This window comes from Bos mutus, chromosome X (genome assembly GCF_027580195.1).
Source record: "Bos mutus isolate GX-2022 chromosome X, NWIPB_WYAK_1.1, whole genome shotgun sequence".
In the NCBI taxonomy this organism is placed as follows: Eukaryota; Metazoa; Chordata; class Mammalia; order Artiodactyla; family Bovidae; genus Bos; species Bos mutus.
The window spans coordinates 99,195,084-99,221,277 of NC_091646.1; the positions used below are offsets into that span (position 1 = coordinate 99,195,084).

Consider the following 26,194-nt stretch of genomic DNA (forward strand, 5'->3'; position numbering starts at 1 on the left):
CACCAACCCTCTCATCCTCAGAAGATATCAAGGGGCTCGTGTTCATAAATAAATGATATATAATGGCACTGGAAAGTCATGAACAGATTTTTGTGCAGACAACTTGAGCAGGGATTTACTTATACAACTGCCTCTAATCTTATTACCAAAACCAATAGAGTTATCTACTGCGGACGTAAGAATTTTCCCATGTACTCTGCCTACCGATTATGGCCGTGCTTCATTGCTGGCTTGTCATTATGACCGTACGTTTAGAGATGAGAAAAGTTTATGCTCACCTTGATTTCCATGAGGCATTACTGTGTTCTTATGACCAACTCCTCTCCCTCGAAAGAGGCTCAAAAGTGCGTTGTTTTGACCAGGTGGCAAATCAGAACCCTGAGATTTAAACCCAGCTTTATCTATGCTGATTCCCAGAGAGCATCAAGTAGGAAGCATTGCACTTTGCACTTCTCCACATCCAGAATCATCTTTAGGTGTTACCTTTGGCTTCTGAAAAAGTGGCACTCCTCTACCCGTCAATATTTGCCATTGATTATGGATTTTTGCCCTTCACTCCATTTTCTCTCATTTCCTCCAGGGTTTTTTGTAATACATTAAGTTCATGCATTTTTTTTTTAAAGCTTCATCCAGTGGCTCCTTTTGCATGGCCTTAACACATGTTCAATTCTACTGTCCTACATTTCATGTGGAGAGAAGTCTTCAAAACTGATTTCAAATGTTTTTATAAGGGCTTTTCCTTGTCCTTAATCAGATTCCAGCCCTTGAAAATTTGATTTCTACTTTCACCATCCACTGACTCTGTCCCAGCTACAGTGCTCATTGACCAGCTAATATGCCCTTATTATTAATAGTGCTTATTCTTATTTGATCTATTTCAAAATTGACATTGTCCACCTCTCACTCATTCTTAAATCTCTCACATACTTGATTTCAGTGGCAACCTCTCTCTTTCCTGGTTGTCCCTTTTGTCCTTCTGTTAGACTGTTGCTTATCTTTCTTCAGTGTTTCCCTTTTTCTCCCATCCCTTAAATTTCTGTCTTCTCCATGGTAGTCTCCTGGCCCTCCCTTTCTACTTCCCTCTAATGGTTGAGTGCACTAAAATAAAGGCTGTTTGTATAGGAGTATGCTGCTGCTTTGCAAAGAAAGATACACACACATATGTAGCTCTATATGGTGAATAACAAAACACAAATTCATATCAAAGGATTACAGAGTTTATGGAAGCATTCTCTCATTATGAATTGCTTTATTAATTAGAGTAAGTAGTAGCAGTAAAACTATTATCTGTGATTCTGATCACTTTTAAAATTTAAACTTTAACTTCAGATTAAAAATACTACAATTTTTTTCTTTTACTATATGAGGTTATTTAATACCTCATTCCCACCTGTATTTCTAGTTATATTTCGGGATAAGCATGAACTCTCTATGCATTATTTCAGTTCTGCTAACTCTTCATGTGGTTTAGTGCCCTGTCCACACCTCATCTTCCCTCATTAATTTGTTTTTAAAGCTCTCATCTCCTTGCATATCCAGTATACTCTTTAGGACAGTTAAGTACAAGTAGCAACATCGAATTAACTAAAGCAAAAACAAAAATGAGGGAGGGGAGATGGTCATAAGGACATAGCAATGCCTCATGGAAATCAAGAGTGAGCATAAAGTTTTTACTCAGGAAAGGATTAGAGCCTGTGTTTTGGTCACTTGTAACAGCAAATCATCAGTTTCTCTAATGGTTTGTGAATTGAGAAGGGTCAGCTGGATGGTTTCTCTTGGAATCTCTCATGTGATTGTTTTTATTTATGGGCGGGTACCATGGTGACTTGTAAGCTCAAATGGACTGAACATCCAATATGGCTCCCTCATGTCTAGAAGATGATGCTCCCTGTGAGGTGAAAGCTCTCCTGGGACTCTATGGAAACACTTCTCCACAGCCTCTCTGTGTGGCTTAGGCTTTTCAGAGCATGTCAGATGGGTTCCAAGAGGGAACCCACAGGTTCCTAAGAGTTGAGTGTTCCAAAAGTGGAGAAGCGAAAGTTGCTAGCCCAGTTAAGAGCTTTTCCCATAAATGGCAAATCATTACTTTTGCCTTGTTATACCAGTCAAGGCTATCATAGGGCTAACCTAGATTTAAAGAGGTGAAGAAATAAACTCTGCCTCTTAAGGGGGGAATGGTAAGAGGAGCATATGGTATTGGCACTCTTGTTGCAGCCATCTTTGGCAGTTGCTGTCTACTTCAGCCTATGTTTGAAAGCCATCAATATATTTGTTAATGTGTCTCTTTTTTTCTCTCTCTGGTCATGGGCCTTTGCTCTTCCTAAACTAACAGTGCAAACTAGGGACTTCATAAGCCCAGTCTCATACATAAGAAAGTTCCATGCACCCACAGAGCTTGACCAGACTTTCTTCTGTCAGTTCTGAGAGAGAACCTGATGGACCTAACTGGACATAAGCATTCCTCATGCTATAATTACATGTCTTGGGGGTAGCCAGTTATGTGACAGAGACATGGTTGTTAGTGACCCACCATTCTGAAGGGGTGAGCATTTTCCACCTAAGAAGTCAAGACCATAAACACCCTAAAGCATCTGATGCCCCCAGTGATGCACTAATATGGACCCCTAATCCCAAATTCTTTGGTTCCTGGAGAATATGTGCATGCTGCTATTTCTTATGCAATGTCATACTTCAACCACTGAAGATATTATATATAGTAAAAATATATAGAGATTTGCTTGAGTCTTTGCTCTACTTTAAACCAGAATTCTAATCACATAAGTAAGTGGTACTTACTTTACCTTTATAATTGTTAGGATCAATATGCTAAGGATTAATATCAAGGTGTATCTGTACATTTATAACCTTGTATTCTGAAAAACTCTACCACTTAACCCATTTTCTTGGAATAATTCGTATTACTCATTTCAGGGCTGTAGTTCTCTTTGGTAACTGCTAAGCAAACCGGTGTTATTTTCCAGTAATATGTACTGCAATTGACTCCAATTGGTGTGAATTAGGTTATGCTAATATGCATTATACGAATTGTTGTGCGTGAAAATTTTATGGGTCCTGTGGTATAAGTTAATCATTTTCTTCTCTTATTTATGATAATCTGCCTATGACTTACATTTAAATTAGTATAATTTGACCAGTAGCTAATTTTTGCTGGATCTGATAGAAAGAAGTGAATGATTTTGTCATTTTTGTCTCTGCACACTGCAGGATATGACCCACTCCTGTAACTGGCTCAGAAGTGTATAAGTCAAATACAGGCATTCTTTTAAATACAACTTGATCATACATGTCTTTTCTCATTTTAGAAAATCATAGAAATTCTTTTGGTTATTTAAAGTCTAAAAATCAATCTCTGTAGGAAGCTATTAAGTATGTATCAGAAAGCAAGGCAGTAGAGACATTTAACTTCCCTTTCCTAGATGTTTGAAATTTAACTGAAATATAGCTTAGAATTTCTTAGTAAAGATCACTATTAAGGAATATTGTCCACATGCAACTTTCCCATTATGACTTATTGCTGCAACAGTTAGCTTTTTTTTTTTTTTTAATAAAAGCTATCATCTTGTCTTTGGTCAAAGTTTAATGTAAATTCAAAGGTAAAAAAATGTAACTTTCACATATTAGATATAAGTATATGCTCCCTAGGTGTGTCTGTTAGTAACTGTGCTTGTGGTGATCACAGAAGTGGGCGGCTCAGATCACCTTCAGTGAAGCTCACAGCCCCCAACTCCAGCCCTTTCCGAATCCAACCCAGTTTTTGAGCTGAGACCACATTCTTTCTAGAAGAGCCCCAACCAGTGACTGAGCATGAGATGAATGTAGGACTTGGCTGTCTCTGTTCAATGTGGGGCTTTTCCAGGGCTCCTCACTGGGTTAACATAAACCTTGTCAAATCTGCATCACAGTCTGAGGCTCTCTACCTGGGAGAGCATCCCCTGCCCCTTCAGTAATCTGCTCTGAAGCCTACCTCAGTCCCTGGAAGATCCATCTGACACATGTGATATTGACACCTGCTTATGGAAATAATTCAGAAATTACAAGAAACTACGACAAGATGATAGATTCTTAAATTGTGAAAATGTGTGTCGTATGCAAAACAACCATATTTTTTTTTTAAAAAGACATGGGACCGTGATAGTATTCTTTCATCCTGGAACTAATATTTCAGAGATTTGTATACAAGTCCATATTTCCCTTAGTCAGGACTTTTGTGGCCAGTTAGACAATAACCACGTCTCTTCCAAGCCCTCCTTCTGTTTTTTTCTATCAAGTCCATGACCGTTTAACTTTTTCTTTTTAAACTTTGCTTTTCTTTTGTTGTTGTTGAAGTATAATTGATTTACAGTGTTTCAGGAGTACAGAAAAATGTTCAGTAAAGCATGCTTTTCTTCAAAATAAATAGATACTTCCTACTAAAAATTATATCTGAAATAGCTGTTCGTGAACATTGATTCAAAAGGATAATTAATTTTTATTAATAATCCAAATAGGAGATAACTAAGTCATTTCGTTTTTCATAGTTTTGGGTAAGTAAAAAAAAAAAATCTGCTTATTGTCATGTTGTAATGGGCTGGCTACATTGTAATAATGTTTTGAGAGAGTTTCTGAATTTCATTTTTTTGGAAAGTGACTTGTTCTTTGCAATAATTTGCAGAGCATGCTGACTTATATTGCTGTCCTCCCAACAGAAAATCCAATCTGATTTGACAAGTCATGAGATCAGTTTAGAAGAAATGAAGAAACATTACCAAGGAAAGGAAACTGCTCAACGGGTACTATCCCAAATTGACGTGGCACAGGTACATATTATTCCATTAACTAAGGACCTTGTTTTAGTTGGATATTAAAATATTTTTTACATTAGATAACTTGCTTACTAACAAATTGAGGTTAAGGGCATTATTTGAAAGCTACAAATGATAAATAAATGATACATACTATATTGAATTATACATTTTAAGGATAAAATAGATTAATAAATTGTCTTTTATTTAGTATCACATTAAGAATGATTGCTGAATTCTCCCAAATGCATGTGTTCTTTGTGCTGGACAAATGGAAAATGTGTTGCTTTAGTTTGTTTTTATTTCTAGCCTTGTGTATCTTCCAGAATAAAGGAAAATACATTAACAAAAGTATGACTGGTTATTGTTCGGAAGGCAAAATAAAATCCATGTTTTCTTACACTGTCTTTACAGAAAAAAATGCAAGATGTTTCCATGAAATTTCGATTGTTCCAGAAGCCAGCCAATTTTGAGCAGCGTCTACAGGAAAGTAAGATGATTTTAGATGAAGTGAAGATGCACTTGCCCGCACTGGAAACAAAGAGTGTTGAACAGGAAGTAGTACAGTCACAGTTAAATCATTGTGTGGTATGTATTGCTGATGGCAAATATGCAGCTACCCCTTGACTTCCTTATTGGAATGAGGAGAACAGTATTTGGTATAAGAACAAAAATTTGCACAAGTGAATTGAGAGACAAGAACTATTATTGAAATAGTAGCTGCTTAATGTCCCTTCTGCAAATGTCTTCTTTGAGTCTATAATTTTCCAAGGACTATGCAGAATATCATCTTTGTTTAATTCTTATAGAACTTTGAAAATATTTTAAAATGGAAATCCTGAAAAAGAATATACTGGTCTGGAAACAGCAACAGTGAAAGTATCTGCAATAGTAAAAACGATTCTAGAAATGAGTGCCAAGGAAGCAAAGCAATCCACACAAGTCATCTTTAATTCTCAGGTGAAGGTTGCTCAGTCATGTCTGACTCAGGCTTCTCTGTCCATGGAATTCTCTAGGCAAGAATACTAGAGTGAGTAGCCTTTCCCTTCTCCAGGGGATCTTCCCAACCCAGGGATCAAACCCAGGTCTCCTGCATTGCAGGCAGATTCTTTACCATCTGAGCCACTGGGGAAGCCCAAGAAAACTGGAGTGGGTAGCCTATCCTTTCTCCAGGGTATCTTCCTGACCCAGGGATCAAACTGGGGTTTCCTGCATTGCAGGTGAATTCTTTACCAGCTGAACTGCCAGGGAAGCCCTTAATTCTCAGGGCCACAGGTTCAATGAGAGAATTTAAAGACAAACATCAAGTGCAAAGCAAAAGCAAGATTCCAAGCCAGGCATGCTTACTCCAAATCCTAGTATCTTTCCATTTAAAGTCAGGCCTGGATATGCAATGAAATTCTGCCAGACAACAAAGACAGAATAAATAGGTATGGAAGATATAATTATCCTGTAGTGTAAATCTTCACTAAAAGGATTTCGTGTAGTGTTCTTTGTTGCAGTTATTGAAAATTCACCAAGCCAGATGACTTCTCTGATAACATGGAGCTGAATTATGAAGTCATCTACTAGAGTAATACAAGTATTAATATAAATCTGTGTGTACTATGGAATGTCAAGGTAGAAATCCACATAGAAAACACAGAGTGCTATTAACATTAAAGGGAAAAAGTTTGTCTATTGAGCACTTTGTGCTTAAAGTATTGTTTCTGCTTCTGTTCCATAACATAAATGAAAAAGAAACCCTTAGGTTCATTATCATCATATCATTATGAATGGGAAAATATTCTTTGTAAACAAAAATTGTATTTGTGAAAAATTATGGAATAAATTTTATTCAGCAATATTGCTTAGTAAGGAAAGCTGCATTTTGCTGCTGCTGCTGCTAAGTCGCTTCAGTCGTGTCCGACTCTGTGCGACCCCAGAGATGGCAGCCCACCTGGCTCCCCCGTCCCTGGGATTCTCCAGGCAAGAACACTGGAGTGAGTTGCCATTTCCTTCTCCAATGCATGAAAGTGGCATCATTATTATAAATATTCTTACCCCCAAGAGAAATTTTGAATATAGTTATATATATTAGAGGAATGGCAACCCACTCCAGTGTTCTTGCCTGGAGAATTCCAGGGACAGAGGAGCCTGGTGGGCTGCCGTTTGTGGGGTCGCACAGAATCAGACACGACTGAGGCGACTTAGCAGCAGCAGCAGCATATATATTAGATAAGTAACATTGGGAATACATGGGAGTACATGTTATCTTATATTTTTTCAAAAAATTGAAAGCAAAATGACCTAAGTACATAATCATCATGGCTAAATATATTCACAGAGGGCAAGCTGTTCATTCTTCTAGGAACAAGTCTCTAATGGTACTTCATAAATCTTTTCTGTTAGTCATTATGAACTGGAAAAAAAAAAAAAGCAAAACGCTACCTACAGCCAGGTATTACTATGCCCCGACTCAGCTCAGTACAGAGGAAACAGATTAAAGTGTTTCCTCAATCTGTTTCTCAGGTGATCCAAACAAGTCACCTTAATTTCTCAGGTGAAAGTTGCTCAGTTGTGTCTGACTCTTTTGTGACTCCATAGACTTTAGCCCACCAAGATCCTCTGTCCATGAAATTCTTTAGGCAAGAATACTGGAGTGGGTAGCCTTTCCCTTCTCGAGGGGATCTTCCCAACCCATGGATCAAACCCAGGTCTCCCACACTGCAGGTGGATTCTTTACCATCTGAACCACCAGGAAAGCCTAAGAAAACTGAAGTGGGTAGCCTTCCCCTTCTCCAGGGAATCTTCCCAACCTAGGTATCGAACCCAGGTCTCCTGCATTGCAGGTGGATTCTTTATCATCTGTTTCTGCTTCTGGTTTAAATGTTAGGACCAATTCAGGTCATCCTTCCATAAGGATATATTTTCTTTACAACATTTGTATTTTTCATTATTAAGATGCTCAGTTCAGTTCAGTCGCTCAGTCGTGTCCGACTCTTTGCGACCCCATGAATCGCAGCACGCCAGGCCTCCCTGTCCATCACCAACTCCCAGAGTTCACTCAAACTCATGTCCATCGAGTCAGTAATGCCATCCAGCCATCTCATCCTCTGTTGTCCCCTTCTCCTCCTGCCCCCAATCCCTCCCAGCATCAGAGTCTTTTCCAATGAGTCAACTCTTCGCATGAGGTGGCCAAAGTACTGGAGTTTCAGCTTTAGCATCATTCCTTCCAAGGAAATCCCAGGACTGATCTCCTTCAGAATGGACTGGTTGGATCTCCTTGCAGTCCAAGGGACTCTCAAGAGTCTTCTCCAACACCACAATCATGGCCTTTGCTTTCAAGATTTTTGTTCTGTTAAAGTCTTAAAAACATGAACACAAACACATGTAAAAACTTATTTCCCTTTCTTAATGATAAATATTCTCTCTATTGAATGAAGTGATGAAATTGGCTATCAGTTCTGTGGCTCAGCTGCTAAAGAATCCACCTACAATGCAGGAAACCTGGGTTGGGAAGATCCCCTGGAGAAAGGAAAGGCTACCCACTCCAGTATTCTGGCCTAGAAAATTTCATGGAATATGTAGTCCATGGGTTTGCAAAGAGTCGGACATGACTGAGCGACTTTCATTTTCATAAAAGTAAATCATTAACATTTAAAGTTTTTTTTTTTTTAACATTTAAAATAGTCATTTGGAAATATCTCGGATTCCAGAATTTAGGAATTGAATCCCAGTGTGACAGTTAATGATTTAAATGTTTATAAATACCCAGATATATTTATATTTTCTAAAAGAAGTAAATTAATTAAAAAAAATGAAAAGCTCAGAAAGAACTCGCAAGTATTAATAAAGGAATATTAACAACTTCAAGTGATCATCAAAGGGAGAATTAAGGTGAAAATAGTTATGTATGTAGCCTTAATGAATAGGATAATTGCTCAGCGTTCACAAAATGCTTTGTTTTCATTGATTTTAAACTGAAAAGGAAAAAAAGCAAACTTAATTTCTATTCCAACTCCCAAATAACAGTACTTGTAATACCTACTAGCAATTTTATTTCTCAGGGCCAATAAGTATTTGTTGTTCAGACTCACCATTGAACAACTTAATGTGACAATATATAATGTAAACTATTACATATGCCTGTATACATATACATGTGTACACATATGCATGCGTACATACACACATACATTCAAACATACGTATCTTTCCAAGTAAAGTAACTACAAGAGAAAGCTATGACACTTGTTTAATGAGGATTTGTTACAGCAGGATACTGTTGTGAACCAATATATGTGTTCTTTAGAGCTGTGATGTACTTATGAGTTTTAGGTAATACTTTATATTAGTCTACATTTAATTGATCAGCTCCATTAAGAAAATAAATTTATATCATTTTATTAACATTTAAGATTATATTCCCTCCTTTTATGTGATTTAATATGTGTTAGAATTACAATCTGGCAATTCAGACATTTTAACCCGACTATAACATAGCACTGTGAGAATAGTGTCTAGCTTGGCCACCATTGATTCTCTAGTGACTCAAATACTGTCTAGTATAAATAGGCATTCAATAAACACCTGGGGAATGAGTAAATGAATTTTTCCCAAGTCACAGCTAGAATTATATAATTACAAAATTTAAAATAGAAGTCATATAGCTTTTAAAAATGAACTTTGTAAACATGGGATGAAGAATTAAATATATGCATGATGTACCCTTACTTTGGTAAGAATAACTGCACAATATGCATGCCTGTGTATGTACATGTAATTACAACTAGAAGAATTAAATCAATAAGAAATTTCAAAAGCTAAATATTGACCACAGCTGCAAAATGCTACTTTGTTAAAACTGAAACCATAAAATAGCAATTCAGGTGATCTCTACTCAAATTTTTTTTTTTTAATGATAGTATGAATCAGACACTATTGCTTATTCTATTTTGTTTTATGTTTTAACTTAGAACTTGTATAAAAGTCTGAGTGAAGTGAAGTCTGAAGTGGAAATGGTGATTAAAACTGGACGTCAAATTGTACAGAAGAAGCAGACGGAAAACCCTAAAGAGCTTGATGAAAGAGTAACGGCTTTGAAATTGCATTATAATGAGCTGGGAGCAAAGGTGTGTGCTGAAATCATGAATACTGGCTACTTCCCAGTTTTCTTATATATTGTAAAGCAAGAGTCAGTAATTATGTGCGATTGATATGTTAGATAGTCTAAATCATTTACTTCCTACAGATAGATACATGTATACATGGATACAGATATATATACATACAGACAGACATATATACATACATAGAGATACATTCCCATGTGTGATTCTTATTTAGAAACAATAATTAGTGAGTCTCTACATTGCAGACCATATTAAAAAATACATAAAACTCAGAGACATTTTTATTGGTCCATCAGATAGTTCTGAAAGAGTTCCATTGTTCTAAACCTGTCCCTTCTTTTCATTGTATATATTTACTTGTGATGACTGAAAGGCTGGTAATTTTATAAACTAAGATGCCTACTTATTTTTAGGTATAATGGAATTGATACATTCTACATAGAAACAGCTTTACTGAGACCAATTTGGAGAAAAGAGTCTATTAATATTTTTACAGCTCAGGTTTCCAATTTTATTTAATATAACAACATCAATGAGAAAATTGTCACTTCATCTTAGACACAAATGTAAATGCTTGCCCACATTTGAGGACTAGCCATGCAGAGGCAGAATTGTAATACTGCACCCTGAAAGTAGATTGAAGGTTATGACCTAAAGCTACGAATTGCAAATTACTTATCACTGAGAGAAAGTGAATTTTAGATTCAAATGAAAATCTGAAAATAATGATTCTTATTAGTTGACAGTCTGAAACCATAAACACTGGGCACTTCCCACTTTCCTTATATATTGTAAAGCAAGAGTCAGTAATTATGTACAATTGATATCTTAAAAAGTCTAAATTATTTATTTTAAAAACCTTCTAATTTATATTTCACATATTTTGAAAGAGTCTGCTTTTTCAAGTATAAATTATTGCCTGAGCCTTTTCTTTGCCTTGAAGAATTTGCACAAGGTCTTTGCAAGAGTAAATTTAATATGCTGCTGCTGCTAAGTCGCTTCAGTCATGTCTGACTCTGTGTGACCCCATAGACGGCAGCCCAGCTGGCTCCCCCGTCCCTGGGATTCTCTAGGCAAGAACACTGGAGTGGGTTGCCATTTCCTTCTCCAATGCATGAAAGTGAAAAGTCAAAGTGAAGTCACTCAGTCGTGTCCGACTCTAGCGACCCCATGGACTGCAGCCTACCAGGCTCCTCCATCCATGGGATTTTCCAGGCAAGAGTACTGAAGTGGGGTGCCATTGCCTTCTCCAAAATTTAACATAAATAATGTAGAATAAATCACTTAGAATTTAGAACAGTAAAAATGACATTAGAAGACTATTAGTGCCCTGAGTTGATTATTATTAAGGGGTGAATGGTTGTTCTGAGGATATAAAGACCTATTTATTCCTGAAAATACATGTTTGAAAGTGTATGTTTATCTACCCATTTGGCACTAAGTAATATCATTAAAGCAAAATGAATGATTACTAAGAAATCATACTTAGTTTTAAAAACATGACAGAACACTGAAAAAAATGTAGGGCAGGCATTTATTTTTGAAATAAAGATTTAGAAACATTAGTGGTAAAGGGAATATGTATACATATCATATTACAGAAAATGGCAAAGTCACATATTCCCTTCCTAAGAAAAAAATGTCCATATTTAAATCTTCTAAGTACCTTCAGCAGTGATGGTTTTCTTTTATGAAAACAAAGGAAATCGGATATCTTAATCTATTATCCTTTTGTATAAATATACAAGCCATTCTATTTTAATCATATTCAGATTTTATATCATTTTTACTTGCCTCAGTTCAGTCTATATATGTTAATTTTTGTATTAATCAGCTTAGGCTACCATGACAAAATACCATAGAGTAGGTGGCTTAAACAAGAATATTTTGTTTCTCACAGTTCTGGAGGCTAAGAAGTTCAAGATCAAGGTGTCAGTCTAGTAAGGACCCTCACCCTGGCTTGCAAAAAGCCACTTTCTTACTGTATTCTTACACAATGGAGAGGGAGGGAGAGTATGAGGGATGGGGGGGAGGAAAGAAGAGGATGAGAGGGATGGAAAGAGTGGGAGGGATAACTTTTCCTTCCTCTGCTAGTAGGGCCATAATCCAGTCTGATTAGGGTCACATCCTTATGACTTCATTTAACCTTAATTACTTTCTAAACAGCCTGTATTCAGATACAGGTCACATGCGGGCTTAGGTTTCAACTTATCGATTTGCAGGAATTTCAGTTCCATCCATGATCCTTTTCTTAAAACAGTTTCATTAGTTTGATTAATATTACCAACTTAGCTTAATTGTTCATTGACTAAAAATCAAAGAGTTTCTTATCTAAATCTATTTCGTTTCATCAAGAGATATTACACCTAGCAATATAGATATAATAATACTTACAGTTCCTTAAATGGCCCTTGTATACTTTAAATTATATGACAATATACATAAATAGCAATACTCATTGCAACTTCAAATGCTCATACTCAAAGTCTCAATATTCATGTCAGCCTCAGGTACATGTTTAAGTGTTCATGAAACAGTGATGGCTGAAAGTTTCTACTGCAGGTGGCACTATTTTAAATGTATCATTTCTCCAGCAAAATAAGAAAAAGTGTAAAACTCAATTTTCCTTAAGATGGCAGTATCTCCTGTTTTATTAAAACATATTTAGCTGGATATAAACAAAATCAAATAAATAAAAATCAATAAGGCATGAGCTCTGGGAAGATAGAATTTCTTTGAAATATTGAATCTAGAATTCTTTTCTATCAATAATGCATAGAAAAAATAACTATGCATAGAAACACACCATGAAGGTGTATATTTTTTCCTGCTACACACAAATAAAATCCTTACACTCAAAATGGCAAATGCTTTCACTTCTCTGAAGGGAAGAATAGTAGGAAAGATCTGTAAAAAAAACATTGAATTTGCAGCTTCAACAAATGTGTGCACACCTCTGTTAAAGAAGCAAATTTTGTTGAATATTTGTATTTGTCTCAAAATTTCAGGGTATTTATTTTCATTGCAACATTTAATTAAAAAAATCTTCACTGTGCTATTTCTTCATGCTTATGGCTGCATTATTGGTTGTAATATATATATATATATATATATATGTATATGTATATGTGTATATATATATGGGGCAGTTCCCTGGTGGCTCAGTAGTAGAGAATCCATCTCTAAGCAGGAAATGTGGGTTCGACCTCGATCTCTGAGTCAGAAAGACCCCCTGGAGAAGGAAATGGCAACGCACTCCAGTATTCTTGCCTGGGAAATCCCATGGACAGAGGAGCCTGGTGGGCTACAGTCCATGGGGTACCAAAAGAGTCAGACATGACTTAGAGACTAAACAACAGCAACAAAATATATATGTGTGTATATCTTCTCAGAGCTAATATATCATGGATTTTTATTTATTCTATTTTTGTTTACACACCCACATATATATCAAGAGATAATAGATTCTGGGCTTTTTATTAAAGCCAACCAACCCATTCCTAAGATGTAGGAACATCAGAAGAGTGGTGGAGAAACACAAATTTGTTCATTCTCTGTGTAAGAACATGGAAGAATTTGACTTTGAGAGTCTTAGTTTTAAACACTGAGAACTGAAACACAGGATTAAATCATGATTTTCTCTATTAATGAGGGTAAAACTGTGTTATGGTGCTAACTTTTTTACTCCCTTTAAATGATAAATTAATGTTTAAGGAGAAAGTGACCTATTGTGTTGTTTTTGTGCTAAAGTGAGACACTTCAATGATGCAATGACAATAAAATCAACTGTTCTAAATATTTTACAAATATCTTTGCCTCTGAGACAAATAGTATTTTTTGCCCATTTTGATTACTTAACAGCAAGGGCGAGCCTCATTTGTATATCAGTTCAGTTCAGTTCAGTTCAGTCGCTCAGTCATGTCTGACTCTTTGCGACCCCATGAATCGCAGCACGCCAGGCCTCCCTGTCCATCACCAACTCCCGGAGTTCACTCAAACTCACATCCATCGAGTCAGTGATGCCATACAGCCATCTCATTCTCTGTTGTACCCTTCTCCTCCTGCCTCCAATCCCTCCCAGCATCAGAGTCTTTTCCAGTGAGTCAACTCTTTGCATGAGGTGGCCAAAGTATTGGAGTTTCAGCTTTAGCATCAGTCCCTCCAAAGAACACCCATATAGAGGATTGTAAATGTTGCCCATCTCTTTGACAGATGATTGAAGGTTTTCTAAAAGAAACATGCCATGTCTTCAGTTTGACTTATATCCTTTTATTTATTTAAAAACTGTGGCCATAAATTAATTTTATTTATATTAGAGAAAATAATAGTAGCTTTTCTTTCTCCCTGATACAGGATGCTATCTTTTGGATAAAGGATCTCATCTTTCATAGACTGTGTTTATTCACTATTAATATTCAGAATATGTAATATTTCTAAAATATGATTTTTTTCAAGTAAGAAGAAGGTTATTTTAAAATGACAAAAATATGAAAGTTCCAATTAAGTAGCCATAATTAAACTTGAGTTGAAAAAGTAAACCAACTTTACAATATTGTATTGGTTTTGCCATATATCAACAAAAAAAAAAAGAAAAGAAAAAGTAAACCAAATTACATTTTATGGTCATTCTTTTCAGGTAACAGAAAGAAAGCAACAGTTGGAGAAATGCTTGAAATTGTCCCGTAAGATGCGAAAGGAAATGAATGCCTTGACAGAATGGCTGGCAGCTACAGATTTGGAACTGACAAAGAGATCAGCAGTTGAAGGAATGCCTAGTAATTTGGATTCTGAAGTTGCCTGGGGAAAGGTAAAACCCATATCACTGAAGGTTATTTTTAACATATATGAGGACATAGTGTAATTTGATTTTTTAAGGAGCTGTTAATGTACAACAATAATAGAACTGTAAATATTATCATGCTTCATTTTCCCTTTCCTCAAAAATTCATCAGTAGTTGAACTGTATATTTCAGAATCACACTAAAGCCAGTGGGAACCTTCAGCAAGATTTTCTCCAATGGTTATTTAGAATTAGGTAGGTTCTGAATAAGTCCTTAAAATATATATACATCATTAGTCAGAAAGTCAGTTCAAAGATGTGACTCTGTGTTCCCTAGCTTGGTTAAGAGAGACTATTCAGATGGACCCCACAACCGTGAGGAAGGCAAAGATGCAGAGACTTCAGACAGTTAGGCTGGACAAACTTGCAAGATGAGCAAGTTATTGATGTCACAATCATAAAAAATCTCCTGGGGTCTTTATGGCCCCTGTCATTTCCACCACCAAACAGCCCTGCTGCTGCTGCTAAGTCACTTCAGTGGTGTCCAACTCTGTGCGACCCCATGGACGGCAGCCCACCAGGCTCCCCCGTCCCTGGGATTCTCCAGGAAAAAACACTGGAGTGGGTTGCCATTTCCTTCTCCAATGCATGAAAGTAAAAAGTGAAAGTGAAGTTGCTCAGTCATGTCCGACTCCTAGCGACCCCATGGACTACAGCCCACCAGGCTCCTCCGTCCATGGGATTTTCCAGGCAAGAGACTGGAGTTGGGTGCCATTGCCTTCTCCCCAAACAGCCCTGGGTTTCCCTTAATCCTCAGCTTGTGGATTCTTAGTGTTTCTCTGACAGCCAGTCAGACATCATTGTTCTCTACAATTCAAAGTCAAAGCACCAATAGCTTAATTTTTTTTTCAGTTGACATATTACTGGATTACTTGAAAGTATGTTGATATAAACTAAATAGTTGATATTAATAGTGTGTTTTCACCTTAAACTTTGCCAAGCCACTGGGCACTTAGAAAAAAATCAATCATAGCACAACCCGCTTCCTCAATTTTTTTTAAATTAACAAGCACATGCCTGCATTAACTAGATGTTTAAGATATCTGTGCTTTATTTTTAATGCAAGATTTATATCTGGATTAACCAAATTTGGGAACTTTAATTGCATTATGTAAAAACTTAGTCCTACAGTGAGACCAAAACTGAAAACTGATTTTCTTCATGTAGATTTGGATGACATGCAGTTGTAAAGATTTATTAACTACACTTTATTTTCAAATAAACAGTAGAGAATGAATTTCTTTTTTCTTCCTGTTCAGAATAGATTTGTTAGAGATAAGATATTGACTTACAGTTACTAGTTCAGGATCATATATATTGTGAAATCATTAGAGTAGTGAGTGTACAGAGCATACAGATTAAAAGTTACATTGGCCTTACTTTTCTTTTTCTCCTATCACAAAAACAAACATTATATTTCTATTTATTGGGAATCAATAACATTCATGTATTTAAGTGCAGGCTAGGTAGCTGTAAGAAATAAGCCAGAATTCCACTTGGTAGATCTGAGTCACATGATCGTATCTAGCCTTCAAGGAGGGTTGCAAAAGATGTCTCCGTCTGGCTGAGTAGTCAGTGTCCTGATGAAATGATGAGTAGGTAATGTTCTAAAATGAAGACACAGAGGAAGCATTCTGGAGGACAGATTTATTTATTTTTTAATTTTTTTTAATTTTTTTTGGAGGACAGATTTAAATAAATCAATTCTGACTATCCCATTACTGGCTACAATTGTTTAGCATATCAGTTGAACACAAAAATCTAACCATAGAAAAATATTTATGTAATTAAATAGAAGTTTATATCTCTGATGATCATTATGTTTGGAAAAATATAAGCTTCAGCAAAGTTTAATCTACATGATTTACTGACTTTAACCACTAAGAGATTTCTTTTATTCCTCATTTAATTTCAGTAGTCAAAAGTTCAAAGCCAGTTAAATAATTCTGCCAGATTAAAGCCTTTTAATATCCACAGTGTTAGCTAAAGATTAAAATGGTTAAATATAATTCCCTAGAAAAATAATTGGTCCTTTGATAGTTTAAATCCTTCAGCATTTTCGATAGTTCATATTTACCATTTTGCATACATTGCCCATTAGTTTTTCTTAACACAGTCTTAGGATACCAAGAGTTACCTGTGAGAATCACACGCACATACACGTACATAAATGCTGAGTTTAACTCTGAGTATTAAATAACACAAAACAATTGATGTCTAGTCACTGATGTAACGAGTCATGATTTTCACATGTATTTCAGGGACAAATGTTTATAATAGTCAACATTAAGAACAACAATTATAACTTTACTCAGTTATCCTTCTCTCCTTTGGCTGCACTTTATTCCTAAAATTTAATGACAGTCACGTGACAGAATGTATCATTCTGTTTCGCCAGTGGTTCTCAGTGTTGGTTGCACACTGAAATCATCTGAGAACCTTAAAAGCCTATCAGTGTTGAGGGCCCACCCCCAGAAATTCTGATTTAATTGGACTGTGAGGTCAGTGTCTCTAAATCTCTAATATTCAGCACAGTTTGAGACCTATTAGCTAATGCAATACAAGCAGTCTTAGGAAATCTATGTTCAGTTCAGCCAACCATGTCCTGTATTTTTTTTTCCTCAAACAATCACCTTTCACAGTTTAAAGAGATCTGGCCTCTGGTCCTAGATTATCTGGATAATTGCCTCAACTTATCATTCCTCTTCGCTGTAAAAGCATGAGAACTATTACTTATTTCTAAAGTCTGTTGCACTATCATTCCCATGAAAAATTGCATATCTTTTTTTTAAAGAGAGCACAGTAATTTATCTGTGAAGTGAAATAACACTAGCAGATCATTAACTTGGTACAATGAATGCATCAAGCAGCTGTTACTTAGAAAATAGAACATCTGTTAAATGCCACTGAAGTCACTATTCACTGTCATTATAGTTATAGCTATAATTTCTGTTCTACATATTCTGCCTTCATGAAATTCTTTTTCATAGACAATACATTATTAATAAAAAGTCAATGCACACTACTATAAAAGCCACTCCTTACTGTTTTATAGTCTTAAAATTTATCATTATATTATTCCATAACATTAGCCTAATAATAAAATGTGTTCTAATCCTCAAACCATGACAGTAGAGTTGGGGCCTAAAAAACAACTAATATCATATTTTATCACATTTAAGACATATGAGATCAAGTGATACACTTGATTTAATTATAGATGTTGTGGATCAAAGAAACACCACTCCCTTAAATGTGAATATAGATTGCAAGTTTTATCTCATTTCAGAAACTTTAATATGTACAAATGCACATGTTAGAATTGTGGTAATGTGATAATTTGTTCACTTTCTTCCCATGAATATATTTTGTAGCTAAAGGTAAAAACTCTCTCTCATATCTGATGACCAGAAATGGTATAATATTTATGCAGACTGACTGAAGGCAGAATTCAATGGGGAGGGTAACCTTTTAAAATACCTTTTATTGGTTAGTCAACCCTTCTTATATGGAGAACTTGCACAAGAGATAAAAGAAGATCAAATAAACAAGAATTTTGCAGCATCCTAGTAAAGGAAGGAAGACATATGGAAATGGTGTTGTGACAATTTAAATCTACATTGAGTTCTACTGTTATCTGACATTTTTTTCCTGTATCATAAAACCTAAGAACACCAGTGGATAGTTCACATTTAGCTGCTGTTAAAACTCCTGAAACAAGACTTATGACCATGGCATCAGTTCAGTTCATTTCAGTAGCTCAGTCATGTCTGACTCTTTGTGATCCCATGGACTGCAGCACGCCAGGCTTCTCTGTCCATCACCAACTCCCAGAGCTTGCTCAAACTCATGTCCATCGAGTTGGTGATGCCATCCAACCGTCTCATCCTCTGTCATCCCCTTCTCCTCCCGCCTTCAGTCTTTCCCAGCATCAGGGTCTTTTCCAATGAGTCAGTTCTTCGCATCAGGTAGCCAGAGTATTGGAGCTTCAGCTTCAACATCAGTCCTTCCAATGAATATTCAGGACTGATTTCCTTTAGGATTGACTGGTTGGATCTCCTTGCAGTCCAAGGGACTCTCAAGAGTCTTTTCCAACACCCTGTTCAAAAGCATCAATTTTTCAGTACTCAGATTTCTTTCTACCGTGTCATAAGTCAAAATAAAACTGAGTGTTCATAATTGTGCTTTTAATTCAGCTTTAAAATTGATCCTAGAAGTTGTCACATTACTGTAAGATTGAAAAAACTAAAAGAGCTGAGTTTCAATTTATTCAGTTTAATCATTGAATTTGAACTTGCCCGTTCAAAATGGTAGACCTTCCAAAACCCTCCCCAACCCTCACCTCATAAGGCAACAGAAGGGAACATGTATGCTGAGGATTTAATGCATTTTAAGAGGAAGAAATACATTTTCAATTTGATTTATCCATCTCATCAACCCCATAAGTCTACATTTCTTAAAGAGTACCAGGTGAGGGTGTAACAAGAATGACCAACACAGTAGCTATAGTTGAATTTAGTAATTCAGTTCTCAATACATCTGCAAGTATGGACGTTCTTCTGTTGTAGGAAGCTTTTAATGTATGGGAAAATGGTTCCTTGACATCATAAAATATATGTTTTTAGTTTCCAGTTAGTGCCCCATATTCCCCTTTTCCTCTTCCTTGCAAAGAGTCAGACATGACTGGGCAACTGAACTGAACTGATTCCCCTTTTGGTGGCATTTCATTCCAACCTTCATACTTTCTTATCATTTTATACAGTCTTTAGTCAGTCTAAACCATCCAGCCCTTTATGGTAAACTCTGATTTCAAGCATTACCTCTCCCTTGAAGCCATTTACACTTATTCCAGCCATGAATTATCCCAGCCATGAATTATCCTTTCCTCCAAATTATGTTCTTTCTAATATGATAGCAAAATGATTGCATTCCAACTTTTCTCTACAGCTACACTTTAGATAACATTAGAGCAGAGTATACAAAGATTGCCTCCTTCCTTATCTCTGGCAGTGAAAGTCACAGTGTAGAGTGAGTGTTAAGCATCTGATGTTCATTGACTCATCAAAGTTGAAGTCCACATCACAGAGCAAGTTCAGTAAATTTCTTAAAATCTAAAATTTATTGTTTGTAAGCCATGCCATTAATTCAAAATGCTTTTGTGGGGAAATTTTTTTTAAAAATTCAGTAAACAAGCACAATATATTTCCTAACCCAAAATAGTATTTATACAAGTGATTCAATACTAGTTTGTTCTTGAATATTACATGTAAATGTTCAGCTTTAGGTCTTTTTACAAAAGGAGTGTATTTTTCTCCTGAGTCACTTTTAGCCATAAGCAGTTTTAAACTACTACAATGATCACTGCTTTTTTTTCAAGTTCATATTCATGATGGTGCTAACTTCAGCATACTTGAGTTTGTTAACATTGAAAACCCTGAAATGAAATCAAACATTAGTCCACATGTCTTGTTTTCTTATGCTCATTAACTGAATGAAATATCACTGGGCATTAAACATTTTCTCTTGAGAAGTAGCTGGAGAATTTGGGTAGATTTTAATGCATAATAGTTGTTTGGGACCCCTTAACTGTTTGCACCATTATTCCTTAAATTCAAAACTTCTCTGATGTCTTCTGAGATTTGGGAATTTCCATCGCCTTTCATCACTTTGGCTGATCTGGGAAGGGACAGATGTCTGTGTACATAACTTTTTATATCAAAGCTTAAACTTAGTGTCATCTTTCTGAAGCTATTTTTAGGAATAATTAGTGATCCAAATATAAATTAAGATTTAACTTTGTGAAGTGTTACCTTTACAAATAAATGAACTCTAGTGACAGGGCAGTAGTTTGGAATGCAGGAAGTAGGAAATGATCATTTGCATATATTTTCATGTTTTTTTATATTCAAATATAAGTTTTATAAGGGTAAGGACTTTGTTTCCATCCTTTTACTCACAGTACCTAGAACAATGACCACCACATATAGTTGTAAAGATTGTGTACTAACAAAGGGTACAGGCAAAAGGAGTAAAAGGACTGAAATGTAGTCCGTGACACTCACAAGTCAAAATCCAGAATGACTTTTTCTCCCCCAAAACAGCATTTCTCATAATTTCATAAAAAATGCTGAGTAAAATCCCCTATGTCCCTGCTGAAACAGTGATGCATTTAACAGGCGCTCCGTAGCATTTAGGATTAATACGTGAAGGAATTCATTTTATGAACTGCTGTGCTCACTCATGTACAACAGATGACACCTACATTACAAATAATCCTCTGCATGGTAGCTGATAAGTTCATTGAGCATTAATTACCTTAAGTTCAAATATTTTTGCATTGAAAAAGGAAAATACAAATAGAAAAGCCTATCTTAGAATTGAAGAAACAGTGATTGTCTTTTGTATAGAAATTAGTTTATACCCTCTTTTAGCCTCATTTATCCCCTTCCTTATTTGGTATTTGTGTGTGTGTATGTATTTGTAGATTTATATATATTTCAAGTAGACTAGGACCTGATAATATGGAGGAAAGGCAACCGTAAGAATTATTTTGGTGTATTACAAATATAGAAAAGGCATTTTGAGAACATCTAGAACTAAGGATATATGCTCTTAGGGACCACCTTTCTCTCATTTACTTGAACCACTTTTCTTACTCTCTGTGCATATATTTCATGTTCCTCTATGCAAAAGGTCTCCCTCCAGTTCTTGTCATTGCTGTTTCCCAGTAAGAATTTGTCTTACTGTGGCTTTGACTTGCTATGGTAAAGACATCAGCTTCATTCTAAATGATTTCTCAGCTGAGGTGTTACCCTAATCTCTGTATCTCTTAGTTAAACTTCTTGAGAGAATATCTGTTTGGCTCAAACTTACCCACCAGGGAATGTCAACAACTGTATGTGGGTAGGGGAGAGATGGGGGAGTGGGTGGGGAGGGGCGAGAGTAGAGGCAGGGAAATGCAGGAGGGTCATGTGGTTCACCGTGACACGTCACAAAAAAGGGCTGTAGACAGAGCTGACAGTAAATGTTTGTACTAGGATCAATTTCCCATCAACTCTCTACGTAATTTCCAATACTGAATGTGCTTGTTTGGGGGTTTGAAAATAAGTCTTAGAAAGTGTTGGTGCTCTCTTAAGGGATTTTAATAGTATCTCTTTACTTCTAACTGAAATTAAGCACTTTTTTGTTATGTGTGTGAGCAACAAACCCTAGTGATATCAGTAATTCCTGTGAATTTGCCACCAGTCACAGATAAATTAATGAAAGATAATTTTATATGACATTCTAGTCATTCAATATAATTCAGAACACCAGTTGTGCTCATCACTACTTTGAAATTATCCTCAATGTCTGTTGCTAGATCATTATAGTTACACATGTTAGGAAAGAAAACATTTATTGCCACCTCAGTGGTGGATTCATTTGATATTTGGCAAAACTAATACAATTATGTAAAGTTTAAAAATAAAATAAAATTAAAAAAACAAAAAAAAAAATTTCATTAAACTGTACATTTAAAATGAATGCACACAAAAAAATATATATATTTTCTATATTTTATTATAGTATAATTATTTTTATTTAAAATCTAGTGTATCTAATTTTATGCTTTTAAAAACATTATTATGAGAAGGGATATTTAAGTTTTGCCAGATGTCAAACAGGTTTGTGGCACTAAAAATCTACAAATTCCTGCTATAGCAATTCAAGAGAGCAAAAATTGCTGAATTTTCTAAAAGCAGTTGCTTATTGGTGGATGGGTTTTCCAAGATCTACATTTATCCAATACATATACAAATTAAGTAAATATAAATATGTTTAGATTGATAATATATATGCTTATTAAGTGTATATAATCATAAATAAGTATGGCATCAATCATGTTTATGTGTAAATACATATCCATATATACTCTGTAGAGAACTGCAATATATAGGATATGATTTTCATCATTCCCAAAGATATGGTTGAAAGTTTAAACCCTTGAAAAATCTTACCATAGTAACTAGATGCATAGTCATTTCAAAAGCATTAAATCTTAAGGCTACAATATATTATGTGAGGCTCAAATGCTGTTCTTTTTACAGGCTACTCAGAAAGAGACTGAGAAACAGAAGGTTCACCTAAAGAGCATTACAGAACTAGGAGAGGCCTTGAAAACGGTTTTGGGCAAGAAGGAGACCTTGGTCGAAGATAAACTGAGTCTTTTGAATAGTAACTGGATAGCCGTCACTTCTCGAGCAGAAGAGTGGCTAAACCTTTTGTTGGTAAGAGGATGAAAGATTTTCAACCCTTCTCCGTCATGAGAGAGACATTATAGAAACTTTCAATAATAGTCTTTATGTTCACAAAATCCTCAAGTCCATGTAAATGTTGATTCTTTTTCAATATCTACATTATATTTTTCCATACTTATATTCTGTACGGAGATTGAACATAAAAGTAATTTGTATGCTACTACATTTTTGTATTTTAGAATTGTGCAAAGTAGGACAAATACTTAAAAATACTGTCTGCCTAATACTATGTCATGGTTTGTCTCTGTAAAATTAAGGAATACCAGAAACACATGGAAACCTTTGACCAGAATGTGGATCATATCACAAAGTGGATCATTCAAGCTGATGCACTTCTGGATGAATCTGAGAAAAAGAAACCACAGCAAAAAGAAGACATGCTAAAGGTAGCAAATAAACTTTTATGATGAGTAATGTTCACACTACACAACAGTTATATTAATCATCTTTGTCCTAAAAGATGCCAGGGACTTCTTATTAAAAGTGAAAAATATCTTCCTTTCTTCCTTTCCTTCTCCTTCCTTCCTTCCCTTTCTCCTTTCTCCCTTAATTCCTTCTTTCCTTCCCTCCCTACTTCTTTAATTTGAATGAGAGTTCATGACTTAGAAGAGCTCTGTGATCTGGACATCTGTCCATATTGATCTGTCAGCTAATTACACACAACTTAAAAACCTGATAAGAAAAGAATTCTTGGATTCATTTTGGTGTTATATGGCAAATCATGCCAATTTTAGTATTAGTTCTATATGCCTGTGCCTAACACAAAGATTAGTTTCATTGCATCATTCACAGCCCATCTGAATAAACACCAGACGTCCAATCTGTATACATTTTGCCTATACAAAGTCTAAATCTTAGTAACAATACTGAGCTTATGTAAAACTGAACTTTTCATTCTTAACTACATGTAAAGTAGACATGGCTTTGTGTTCTCTCTTTTTGTGTCAAAACCAATTATTAGGACATCCTAAGCTGTCTTTCTTAGTGGCAACTTAGCCTTTACTTTAAAAAAAAAAAAAAGGTTCCTGTAAAAAGAATGAGAGTTATAATATGCAAATATATCATATTAATGGTATATTATATTTATTTGATGACATCTTTTCCAATTAAATAGGAAGAATTACATTTGAACAAATCTCATAAATTAAACAATGCCTTCCTCTGTTTTGTTGAAATTTTTAATAATTTTATTTGATTAGTGGGTTACTATTTAAAGAATCCTCAAACACTGTAGCTTCTGTCTATACAATTGATTTGTTCATTTTTTTATGAAATCAATATTTTCTACAGATTGCAATTCATTTGTAATGAAAAACTATAAATGTATTGCAGGCTGTGCCCCAAACATACTTGCTCTATTGTCTGTACCTTCTTTTGTTCTTCCTTCTCCCTGGATGTGTAGGTAAGGGATGTCACCTTACAGAGAAATTCCTTCAGGGTCTTTGGAAAAATAGAAACTGAGTTATTTCACTCATAGCCTCTCCAACCCCCTCTGTCAGGCTCAGCTTTCCTCAGTCACTCTGTCTGTGACACAGAATCCCTATCTGTTAGAAAATCCATTTTTTTTCTGTGACAATCGATACGATAAAGCAAAAGGGAATTCATAAGTCCTCGGAAGGAATAGAAAATTGTTCTTCAGCTCCCTTTCTTCCTGAGCATGTGTTAAAGTTGTTCCACAGCTTTGAAATTGAGGAAAGGTACGACTAAATATAAGACACAACAATTGTTGCTGGCAACATAGAAAAATCAGGAAAACATCCCTTGTCCTTCTTCAGACTAAGGAAATGCTTTAAATAAACTTAGATCAAACTGAAGCAAGGACAGTGACCTATTTTCCTGAGCTCACACACATTTTCACTTTACTCCTGTTTATGGAAGTTGGCTTTTTCCTCCCTTGGTTTTCTCTGCATGTGTTCTTTTTCTTTCTCTGTCTCTCTACCCTCTCTCTAGTTCTCTCTCTCCCCTCCCCACTCTCTTTTGCTTTCTTGCTCTTTCGGTCTCTTTCAACCTCCACTGAATTACTAACTTCAAGCCCTGTCTCTTGCTCATGGAATATAGCGCTTAAAGGCTGAACTGAATGACATACGCCCAAAGGTGGACTCCACGCGTGACCAAGCAGCAAACTTGATGGCAAACCGCGGTGACCACTGCAGGAAAGTAATAGAGCCCAAAATCTCAGAGCTCAACCATCGATTTGCAGCCATTTCTCACAGAATTAAGACTGGAAAGGTAGGAAGATCTGCTCCAAGGTGGAAACTAGTGATAAATGGTCTCTTGCGAAGGTTGCGCAGTGCTCTGAAGGGGGCAGGCCACCCCCACAGCAAAGTTTGCAAAAGAAAAATGAAGGCCAAAATGTATTTAAAGAAATTTTACCACTGAATCTCATGGGAGATCAATCTGTCTCCCTTTCTTCCTCCCTAGCCCCTGTGTCCCTCTCTCTCTGTCGTTTTGTTTTTCTTGGCACAGCCCTTCTAGAACTGGTTTCCGTATGTACTGCTTTATATATGTACTTTCAGGGCTAACTTACAGTACAGTAACGAATAGCATGCTGCAGGCCAACAACAACAAAAAGCACAAAAGACATACATCTAAAGAAAGCGCTACTGACATATTTTGCCAAATATAATATTGCTTGTGTACAATATGGAAGAAATAGCCAAAATGAGGCCTTGTATGTCTCTGCATGATCTAGGGTTGTTGTACATCTTTACTGGTTGTGCACATGTGTGTATACGTGTGTATTTTAACTTGCTCTTGCTAGTTGCCGATTCTTACTGTGATAAAATCCATTAGATTATAATGACATGCAAGCCATGAAGACAGATAATTGCAAAGCTTATATATCCTCATTTTGTAATTTTATATGTCTATTTATACTTACTCTATTTAATGAAGAACCAGGGTATATGGAACTTTTGCATGAGAACCCTTTATATTTGTATAACATATAATGAGGGCAAAAATATTATAGGTAGCTTGCAAAACTATATAAACTCAGTATTCTTGAATTCCAGCTCTTTGGGGGAGTGTCAAAATGTAAGGTATTATCTCCCAAATTTATAAAATGTGGTTTGACACATTTTTCACTATATATGATATGCTTTCAAATACAAAAATGTATGTAAATGAAACACATGTGCT

General features: G+C 35.7%; 1 protein-coding gene across 6 annotated transcripts in view; it reads left to right on the forward strand.

Moving 5' to 3' along the window:
• Window positions 1-26,194, forward strand: part of DMD (dystrophin) — a 2,671,852-nt gene that overhangs the window by 1,296,678 nt on the left and 1,348,980 nt on the right. For all 6 annotated transcript variants that reach the window (XM_070365439.1, XM_070365442.1, XM_070365443.1 and 3 more), the window contains 7 exons: window positions 4,707-4,817; window positions 5,217-5,390; window positions 9,761-9,916; window positions 14,553-14,723; window positions 22,844-23,023; window positions 23,311-23,439; window positions 25,112-25,282. In XM_070365439.1, the coding sequence (XP_070221540.1) occupies window positions 4,707-4,817; window positions 5,217-5,390; window positions 9,761-9,916; window positions 14,553-14,723; window positions 22,844-23,023; window positions 23,311-23,439; window positions 25,112-25,282 (1,092 nt within the window). The remainder of the gene's footprint in view (window positions 1-4,706; window positions 4,818-5,216; window positions 5,391-9,760; window positions 9,917-14,552; window positions 14,724-22,843; window positions 23,024-23,310; window positions 23,440-25,111; window positions 25,283-26,194) is intronic.